General features: G+C 36.5%; 1 protein-coding gene across 1 annotated transcript; it reads left to right on the top strand.

The window, feature by feature from the left end:
• Nucleotides 1-337: 337 nt before the first annotated feature.
• On the top strand, nt 338-10,938 carry CLEC2A (C-type lectin domain family 2 member A). The gene is made up of 5 exons (XM_005907138.2): nt 338-476; nt 3,981-4,067; nt 6,135-6,310; nt 8,765-8,868; nt 10,774-10,938. The coding sequence occupies exons 1-5, from the start codon at nt 338-340 to the stop codon at nt 10,886-10,888; spliced, it is 621 nt and encodes a 206-aa protein (XP_005907200.2). The 3' UTR covers nt 10,889-10,938.
• The last annotated feature ends 397 nt before the right edge of the window (nt 10,939-11,335 follow it).

Here is an 11,335-nt window from a genome sequence, read left to right as displayed (position 1 = left end):
CAGGCTGATTTTACAGGCTGTCTGACTATCATTTTCTCACCTCTGGTGTTTGCTTCCTAGTGGGTAAGGCTGACTCAGAGTCCAGAGTGGGCTCCTTGGACAGCAAGATCACTTGTAGGTGAACCTGGGTCCTGGGGCCCTCCTGTGGGCCAACCATGGCCATAGGCTACTGTGGGCTCGGAAGAACTTTATGCAGCCTATGGCCTGTCTTCTGTGGGTGGGGCTGGGTGGCCCCACCGAGCAAGGGGTGTGACCTGAAGCCTGCCATTACTGGCATCTACTTTCTATTGAGCAAGGTCAGGTCTTGGTGCCAAAGAGCTAGAGGGAAGATTCCAGGATGACTTCGTCCTACACCAGCATTTACCTGCCAGAAGAAGCTCCCAGTGTGGAAGCCGTTTGCTTCCACCAGTGTCCATGTCTCCACGATGAGATGCAGGCCCTCCCAGCCTCTACAGGAGATGCTCCAAGAGAAGCAGGTGGGTCTGGCTCAAGCTCCTATCAAATTTCTGCTTTTGCCCTGGGTCCTGAAGTGTGTGAGATTCTGTGTGTGCCTGCCGGGGTCTAGCCCCGGCTGATTCAGGGTATTCAAAGGGGAGACGGCTTCCGCAAGGATCAGGATACAATAGCTTCAATTATACATTAATTAGAGATGTAAAGAGTAATAGAATGTGGATAGCTCAGTAGGAAAATTCAGTGGAGAAAAGAGGCTGAGTAGCTTGATTTACGTGGGAGACCAATAAAACTTCAAGACAAGAAGCTTGCACCACTTACGTAGGCTGCAGGCGTCCTTCCATTCTCCCGAAGGAGAGGAGAAGGAGAGTAAACACTGAGGCCTCCCCGGTCGGATCTTAGAAGCCCAGGCATAATTAGTAAGCATGGCGGGTTCCACGCTCCAGATGGAGACTCAGCCAGAGTTTGAGAGAGAGAGAGAGACATGGGGAGACCAGTATTTTGAGGAACTGATCCCAATTCTTTATTTTCCAGAGTCTGTTTTTATACACTGAGATGTTATACAAAAGTCACCTGGGGACAGCAGTCCTGACTTTTATTAAAGTCAAGTGCTTCATACAAATGTATACAGAGGTCTTAGAGGTGTTACATCATCTTCTGACCAGGGGGGCCTGCTGACAATTTATGACCCTCTCCTTGTGACAGTGGTCAGGCAACCAGAACACTTTTTTCTCCAAGGGTGATTATTCTTAAAACAGAACCACCCAAATAAAGTTACATTCCTACAGGGTGAGGGTGTAGTGGGTTTTGGTTAAGGAAAGAATTTACTTAGCCTAAGGTCTAATGTGATTTATATCAAAGGTTAATACTTATTTCTTCTATATATTCATTAATATGTGTAAGGGCAGGGGATGTGGAGTCTTAGCAACAAACATTGGCTCAACAAATGAAAAACCCTTCACCAATACAATTTCTAATAAGCCCATTATACTTATACTAATGGTTTTCTAAGGAACCTGTTTTTAGAAGATTTAAAGCATCTCGTGCCTCTCACGGTTGGGAGGCTGTGAGCAATCACATGTGGCCGGACAAGCCTGTCAGGCAGGCTAGAGAACCTTCAGAGGAGTTTGTAAGTTGAAACACTCCTGCCACGCCCAGGAATTATTATTAACTGGAGCTCTAAGTTAACTCCTTCTCCGAAAGAGGTGATGGGGGACAGCCCCCCGTAAAGTCAGAGGTGTAGGATAGAGCACAAAGTAGTAAAGTAGGCAGGCTCTGGTTATGGGGGTAGATGCTCGAGAATTTCCAGGGGAACTCCTGAGGCTCGATCCCGCCTTTGCGTATGTCGAGCCTCCTTCCTCATGACCTTTGCCATGGGCGGAGTGCCTCATGCCGGCCCCCAACATGTGCCCTTTAAGAGTGACGGTTCTATTTCCCCAGTCCTATGAGACTCCTAAAATTAAACCCCGCTGAACTTCAGAGCCAAATGCCCTGTGTGCCCATCCTTCAGGTGCGGAATCCCTAGGCTGAGGGATCTGAGGAGCCTAAGGAACTCTCACATCTGTGGGAGAACCTCTACAATATAATTACTCTCCAGTTTGTGAATCACCCGCATGGGGCATACGGGACTTGACTAAACTGTGAGTTCACCCCTCTTACCCATCTCTTTATGGCTCTTTATTTATATCCTTAGTTATAGAAGATATTTTCTGGTAGGTTTCAGTCTTTTTCATTGATGGTTGTTCAGCAGGTAGCTGTGATTTTGATGTGCCTGTGAGTTGAGGTGACCCCAGGGTGTTCCTACTCCGACATCTTCACCCATCTCTCTTTTATATGTTAAGTTTATGCAGCATTTTTATGATGTTCAGTAATGAAATGTTATAGATTTACGATTAAGAACAAGAAAAGGTGCTCACTCTTTTGTACCCTTCAACCTAGTAGAGCTCTAGCTGTTGTCAGTGATACAAGAAAATTAAAGGAAATAAAAGTTGATTCTGTTGGTGTTTCTTTTTATGTAATCATACTGTCTGAAATCATTGCAGATACATCTCTTCCATTAGAATCCTTTACCCTTTTTATTGTGATAATGAAACTGAAGGAAACCGGAACATGTCACCTCAAAATTTGCCTTTTGATATAAAAATGACTTTGAGTTGAAGGCATGTAGAAACCAATAAACAGCAGGGAAAATTCATTGTGCCTGCCTTTGTTTCTGCCCAAAGACAGGATACAAATTCTCTCAATTACTCTATTAATTTCTCCCTAAATATTTGCCTTCTCACAGTTGGCCACTCTTAAAAGTCAAAAACTGCTTTTTCTGTCCTCTCATTTTTTCTAGAAATGTATTGTCCTTTGTGGAAGATGCTCCATTAGCTGGGGTTCTAAGCTATTGCTTTTAATTATTCTTCATTTAGGTTTTTCCCAAGTGGTGTGCACCACAGTCATTAATAAATTGTTTTTCTCTTATTAATCTGTCTTTTTGTTTAAAAAAAAAAAAAAAAGCCAGCTGAAAACCCAAGATGTGTATAGTTAAAGTTTTGCCTCCCCTACAAAACCTAAAAACTTCACTTTCAACCACTAAGTCTGTGATACAACTCTGAATAGAGACAGAGTGTATGACATCTTTTTTATTTTTTTCTTCAAATTTTTTCTTTTTCTGGTATTAAATGTGTGTGTGCCTGTGTGTACACAATCTTCCCAGATTGTTTTTATATCTGCTAATGGTATGACAGAGGATGAAATGGTTGGATGGAGTCACCGACTCAATGGACATGAGTTTGAGAAAGCTCTGGGAGTTGGTGATGGGCAAGGAAGCCTGATGTGTTGCAGTCCATGGGGTCACAAAGAGTCAGACATGATTGAATGACTGAACTGAATAATGTGTCAGACATGGCGATCTTAGTCATTAATAGAATTATTACTGTTTGTTCCTAATGTCCTAACATTTCCACAAGTGCTAAATTCCTTCTCCTTTGTAATTTATTCTGCTCAGTACAAATTGCTGTTTTTAGCTTAACATGCTTTTGCTCAAAGAAATTAAACTTCTGCCCTCTGTTGCTTACCAAATTAAAAAAAAAAACAAACAATTTATCTTACATTTCAATTCTTCTGTCATACATACTTATGACTTTCTTTTCTTCCCTATCTTTGTTTTGGTTGATTCATATTTCCTTTGTAGCCATTTGTCTGATTATAGCCCTTTTGTTGATTATGATGCTTTCTTGATTCTAATCTTTCATTCACACTATTTCCACCTTAGGGATAACCTTGTTTTTCTTTCTTCCTTCCATCAAATCTAAGTACTCTCCTCACTCCCCACTGCCAATCTGAGCAGTTACAGCAGTCACTGGGGCTTATCTTCCTTGTATTAGTACTTTGTAAGGCCAGTATATCCTTTATTAATTTAAAATGTAGATGCTTTTAGTGAGAGTTTCTTGATTGATTATTATGGCAGAGGAATAAATGAATAATCAGTTCCCAGTCAGAATTTCTCTGGAAATTTTACAATAATTTTTTTTTTCATTTTACAGTTTGCAAGTTGAAAAAAGACTGGTGTAAGGAAAATAAATTTCTTATACTTGCCCTGATTTTTATAGCTGTCCTTGTAGTAGTAACAGGTGGGTGACTTGTGAATTTTCTTTGGTTCTTCATGCAGCAGGCTATGCATTTATACCTCATGCTTAGCCCCAAATCTCTCAACTCTGCAGTAATAAAAGGACTGTAGAGACAACCTCAGGTTCCTACTAGCTTGGCAGCTTTTGCCACCTTCCTTGGGGCTTTCCAGTAGTTCCACTGTAAAGAATATGCCTACAATGCAGGAGACGCAGGTTTGATCCCTGGGTCGGGAAGATCCTCTGGAGGAGGACATGGCTGCCCACTGCAGTATTCTTGCTGGGAAAATCCCATGAACAGAGAAAGCTGACTATGTACGGTTCTTTGGGGTCACAAAGAATCAGACATGACTGAGGCGACTGAGCACACATGTACCACCTTCCTTGCCTCTCTTAAAAATACTCTGAGAACTTAGTCATCTTCTTGACTTCTTAAGAGTTCTTGATCTTTGAATAAAATAATCATAAATTCTCAGATAACCCTCAGACAGCAATAGCAATAACTGTTTAATTGAGAGTATTTTGTGTGAACTAATAAATAATAATTTAATAATTTATTAATTAATAATTTAATAATGTTAAATATACTATATTTATTATTATATTTTTATATTTAATCTACACAAGACTATGAAATAGTTACGAAATCCATTCACACCCAAAGAAATAGCAATCAGAGTGAGTTAGTCGCTTTTTACAAATAATAAATTCCAGGGCCAACCAGAATTGAGATTCTTTTCTGTTGGCTAAATTCCAGTTCTCTAATTTCTGATATTTTAACTACCATACAACACTGTCTCCATAATTGCATTATTTCTTTAATTTCTTTTGGATCAAGAGTGAGTTATATTACTAATAGTTGCTCTATGAAAATGTTTGCTTATTTCTATTATGTTAAAAGAAAAAAGGAAAATATGGAACTAGGGATTTACTTCAAGATTTTCTCTGTTGGAGTAAATTTTCAAAGATGAAGAAGTTTACATTTTTTTCTGGATATCATGGGTCTATGTTGTGAAAAATACCCAAAGGTAGATTTTAATTTATGACTTGTAGCCTAATAGTCTCCAGAACTTGATTTTCCATCTGCAAGTTTTGCTGAATTTAGCTCTGAAATTAAATTAACCATTAACATTCTTGAGTCTCGTTTTCTTTCTTTCTTTTTGTCATTCACAAAAGTTCTGATATTATTCCTGCTTATAACTTCTTCTGTCATTATAAAGTTCTGAGAGCACAATACTAATTATATTTAAACATCTGTAAATTAAATATTTAGAAGGAAGAGTTTCTCTAAGACATATTTACATTCATTTATTCACTAAAAAGGTAAAATTGAAACGATGTATTTTATTACCTGTTTGTGGTAGTCTGGATCCAGTTCTGAGTATTACAGAAGAGAAAAAGTCAGGAGTTAGGAGTTGGCTCTACATTTAAATGTTTACTTGACACTGTACCCATTAATTAGCTTTAAACATTTGGAGGGCCAGGACTTTATCTAACCTAATTACTCAGCACCTCACTAAAATCCAGAAACAGTAAATTCTCAAAACAACGTACAGAGAAATAAAGTCATCATTATTCCAGCTTCTTTGGCACTAAATATTGGTTACATAGAACCAATATTTGATTAATTCAGATTTCAATGATTCATTGTCCTTTATGATGAATTTCACTTCCTTAGCTCATATGTCCTCTCCTGTCTTTAACCTTTACATTTCTTTGAGGTAAAAATGAGCCTTTATTTCTTACATTGGTCCTTGACACTATTTATATTTATGTCTCTTCCTTGGTTGCTAAATCTGCAGCATAAGTTTTGGTAGGATGTCAATATAGACCATGAGAGATGTGCAGTTCCACTTCTCAAAATAGAAGCCAGGAAAATAAAATAAAGTCTAGACTTCTCAACCACTAAATGGTCTTCGTTATGGACAACAGAGGAATTGAATTCATCCATCATTCCATGAGTGAAGCTAGTTTTCAGGTTTCAAACCATGGTAGTGAAAAATAAAATTGATTCACCAGAATGAGTACAAACACTTTGTAATTGTTTTTATTCATTTCTTTTTTTTTTTTCAGTATTATGTTTGATATCTTCAGAAAGTGCCAAAGCTATGCAATGTTCAGAGGAGTGGATTGGTGTAAGAAGGAAGTGCTTCTATTTTTCGGATGATACCAGAAATTGGACAGCCAGTAAAAGATTTTGCAATTCACAGGGATCAGAACTTGCTCAGATTGATACACCAGAGGATATGGTAAGAAAAGGGAAAAGTTTTCAATTATTTCAAAGCTAAATTTTGTACAAAGAGAAAAAAAAATGATAAAAGCTAATACTTCATGATTATGTCAGAGAGGGGAAAAAATTCCTCTACCCTTCTATGTTCTTCTGGCTGATCTAAGAATTCAACTGACATGAGACAGATTAACAGGAGAAAACCAAGTTAATTATGTACATATGAGGGCTTTATAAGAAATGACTCTCATGGACAAGTTAGGCAATTGAGGCTTATATGTCATCTGAGAGAAGAAGAAAGGAGTAAGGGTTTGGAACATCAAAGTGAAAGAAAGCAATTCACATGAGATGGAAATACAAATTATTTATTTTTAATTAGCTTTTATTGTAGTATAATTGCTTTATAATGTTGTGTTAGTTTCTATAGTACAGCAAATTGAATAGGCTATATGTATACATATATCCCCTTTTTAAAAAAATTTTCTTCCCATTTAGGTCACCACAGAGCACTGATTCTGAGGTTCACATAAGCTGTCTATTATATGCATATTATCAAAAGTGTGTATATGTCAATCCCAATTTTCCAATTCATTCCTCCTCTCCTCTTCCCACCTTGGTATCCATATGTTTGATCTCTATGTTGAAAGGCAAATGTTTGGTGGAGCGGTTTGTTTATTTATGAAGAAAAACTATAGGTTTGTGGTTCAGTAGCAAGGAATCAGTAGGAGAGACTGTGGAATATATTTTATTAGAAGAAATCATATTCTCCCAGAAATTAGATTTCTGATTATAGGAGACAATGTGCAATGGAAATTACATTGTCTCTTCTAGTTTTACTGAGATATAATTGTATAAGTTTAAGGTATAGAGCATAATGATTTGACTTGCATACACCCATCATGAAATGATTATCACAATGAATTTAGTGAACATCCATCATCTCCTGTAGATATAAAATTAAAGAAATAGAAAATAGTTTTTTTCTTGTGTTGAGAACTCTGAGCATCTCTCTCTCAACAAATTCTATACATAACATACAATATGTTAATTATATGTATCATGTTGTACATGACATTCCTAGCACTTATTTGTATCTGGAAGTTTTTACCTTTTGACCACCTTCATCCATTCCCCCCTCCTCCCACCCCACCTCTAGTAACCACAAATCCCATCTCTTTTTCTATGAGTTTTTTCATTTGTTTGTTTTTGAAGTTTAATTGACCTGTAACATATGTTAGTTCCTGTTACACACAATAGTGGTTTGATATTTCAATACTTTTCAAAATGACCACCAGGATAATTCTAGTTATGATATGTCACCATATGATATATATCCCCAGATGCTATCAAGCATTTATAGATTATATTCCCCACTTTGTACATTTCATACCCATGACTCATTATTTTGCAACTGCAAGTTCAAAGCTCTTTCAACTATTTCTTTTCTCTCCCCACCCATCTCTCCACTGACAACCACCTATTTGTTTTCTGTATCTGAGACTCTGTTTCTGTCTTCTTGTGTTTGATCATTTGTTTTGTTGTTTAGATTCCACATATAAGTGAAATCATACAGCAATGACATTATTATTCTGGTATCTGTTGTTATTCAGTCACTAAGTCATGTCTGACTTTTTGCAACTCCATGGACTATAGTACACCAGACTCCTCTGTCCTCCACTATCTCCCAGAGTTTGCTCGAATTCATGTCCACTGAGTGGATGATGCTATCTCACCACCTCATCCTCTGGCGCCCCCTTTTCTTTTGCCTTCAAACTTGCCCAGCATCAGAGTCTTTTCCAATGAGTTATGTCTTTTCATCAAGTGGCCAAAGTATTGGAGCTTCAGCTTCAGCAGCAGTAGCCACTGGTATCTATTCAAAGTAGTTTCTGAGTTTTCCTATTTTAACAGTACTTATACTTTCCTTTAAACACCCTCACCTCTCTATAATTTGGGAGAGAAGATCTGTGCACAGAATAAGATATGTGTTAGTCTTCTGCCACCCTTAAGAAACATGATATGCCTGTTCTTATAGAAATACTCAGCTCCTGAATTTGTCAGCCAGACATAACATCCTGTCAGTTTAGAGTCTCTGTCCTTTACTCTGTGAGAAACATACTGGTGTTTTATGCAGTAGAACTTGTAGGAAAGGAAGTCAAATATGATTTTTTCATCAGTTTCTCATTTGAGAGAGAGAAGTTATCCTTAATGGTAATTCAAGACATAGTAGCTCAAAGAGCTTTGATGACTTGTTAGAAGTCACTCTACTACTTAGATATATTTAAGAAGTAAAAGAGCAAAGTGAAAATTATTCTCATAAAGCTAACCTGAACATCACCATCTGTGTTGTTTGTTGCTATGGAAGCATTAGGGCACACAAATTAGGATGTAAATCAAAATGGGATGTTCCAGTGAGAAGTATGTTAGCTATATGCTATAAAATATCGAGTAATGGATAATTCTCTGATTTGTGTGAAAGAAATTTTTGAAGAAGCATGCAGGAACTTCTATGTACTGGATTGGATTAAGCAGAAAACTAGGAGAGTCTTGGAAATGGACAAATGGCACTACATTCAATGCTGGGTGAGTTTCAAATTTACTAGGAAAGGTTCTATTCTGGTGCTGTATAAAAACTTTAAATCAGTTTGAGTTGCATTATTGTAAATAAGTCTCCCTGTTTTCTATGTGTAATTGTCTTTCTCAGTTTCTACCCTGTGACATGTGTCTTCTTAGATTGAAACATACCCTAGACCAACCCACCTTCCTTCTAATTTTGTTATATGGCATGCAGTGAAATTTTCCATTTTTATTTTTGTTCCTTGTTTCATTTTATTTTTATTGTCAAGCTCTTGCTAATAAACCCTCCTATTGCTAACTGAAATTCAACTCTTCTGCAAATTCAAAGTCAAAGCACATGTATTGTACTTTTAAAATTTTTGTAAGATCTCTTTTTTTTTTTCTTTAAAGTGTTAGAGACCATATGGAAATAACCATATTTCCAAGTTAAAAGTCTTTAACTCTCCAAGATTTCTTGGAGGAATATCAGCAACCTCAGATATGTGGATGATACCACTTTAATGGCAGAAAGCAAAGAAGAACTAAAGAACCTCTTGTTGAGGGTGAAGGAGGAGAGTGAAAAAGCTGGCTTAAAACTCAGTATTAGAAAAAACTAAGATCATGGCATCTGGTCCCATCACTCCATGGAAAATAGAAGGGGAAAAGGTGGTAGCAGTGACAGATTTCTTCTTCTCGGGCTCTAAAATCACAGTGGATGGTGACTGCAGCCATGAAATTAGAAGAAGATTGCCTCTTGGCAGGAAAACTATGACAAATTTGGACAGTATGATAAAAAGAGAAGACATCACTTCGCTGACAAAGACCTGTGTAGTAAAGGCTATGATCTTTCCAGTGGACATGTATGGATGTGAGAACTGGACCTTAAAGAAGGCAGAGCACAGAAGAATTGATGCTTTCAAATTGTGGTGCTGGAGAAAACTCTTGGGAGTCCCTTGGACAACAAGGACATCAAACCAGTCAGTCTTAAAAGAAATCAACCATGAATACTCATTGGAAAGCCTGATGCTGGAGCTGAAGCTCCAGTAGTTTGGCCACCTGATATGAACAGCCAACTCACTGTAAATAAATTTTATCAATTTGCTTAGTTGATAATCAATCTTTTTCTTTTTATGCAATGAGTATAATCTTTCATCTTTCCATAGTTCTAAATTGGTTTCCATTTTTCTATCTAGCAATTAATAATATTAAGGCAGGAAGACATGGATACAAAGTCAGGAAACAACATTCCCTCAAGAAATAGTTATATAAATAAATAATATTGCTTTTGTTGTTGTTCAGTTGCCAAGTCATGTCTGACTCTTCTTGACTCCATAGACTGCAGCATGCCAGGCTTCTCTGTCCCTCACCATCTCCTGGAGTTTGCCTAAGTTCATGTCCATTGAATTGGTGATGCAAATTGATAAAAATTATTATAATTAGTCTCCTTGGTTTCCATATCAGTATATTTCAAAAGTGCCAAATGAATATAAATCTTGTTTCTTACTTTCAAAACTGAACATTGGCTAAAAATATACCAGGTAATATGCTAGGGAACTGCTTTTAAAAAATTCCATATATCACTTGATTTAGAAGCACTTTCTCTCTCTCGAAAGAAATAAATATAGTTAGATAAAGTTAGATAAATGGAGATAGATATAAGCTTTTATTTATATCTATTATTTCTCTTTGTCTATTTGTATCTCTGTCTTTCTACCTATTGCCCTAAATAAGTTGACAGATTATGCTAATAATAATAGTAATATTAAATACCTACATTGCTTTAAAAAAACAGATATTTGGGGAGTAGAGTATTGTGATAGGTGAGTAAAGCTCAGTGTTTTGTATAAAATGCTTCAAATTGCTCTATTCTTAATTATATTTTTGATTATAGCTGAAAATGGTCCCAAACTGATTTTTATTGTTTCTTTTCAGGTTTGAAATCAGTGGGAATGGACCCTTTGCTTTTTTGAATTCTGATGGAGTCCACAGTTCCAGGGGATTTGTTGATATCAAGTGGATTTGCAGCAAACCAATATCTAAAACATAGAATAAATTGAGAAATCAATAAAGAATTTTGTAAGTTTTTTTTTTTTTAATCGAAGTGTAGTTGGTTTACAAATGTTAGTTTCTGGCATACAATAAAATTTTTCAAGAATTAAAGAAACTTAAAGTTATTGAATGAATGAATGATTATATATAGAATCATTAATTCAAGGCACATAATTGCCCATCATGAGCACAAGTCAGGAAACTTCTGTTAAATAGGACCAAACAAAGTTACAGTATACAATTAGATGACATTTACTGCATTAGTAGTTACGATAAATTTAAAGGGATTTATATTGATAGGTCAGCCAAGACCTACTGCTTAAAAGTTAGAGAAATATATGTGCTTAATATGTGTAAATATTACAAACCACTAACCATAGCAACTTTGGTTTAAATAAATGTTACAAGAGAGTCATCTATGAACAAACATGTACTTAAATAATAT

The sequence above is a fragment of the Bos mutus genome, chromosome 5 (genome assembly GCF_027580195.1).
Source record: "Bos mutus isolate GX-2022 chromosome 5, NWIPB_WYAK_1.1, whole genome shotgun sequence".
Lineage (NCBI taxonomy): Eukaryota > Metazoa > Chordata > Mammalia > Artiodactyla > Bovidae > Bos > Bos mutus.
The sequence above is the reverse complement of the archived record's forward strand: the minus strand, read 5'-3'. Positions and strand labels throughout refer to the sequence as shown.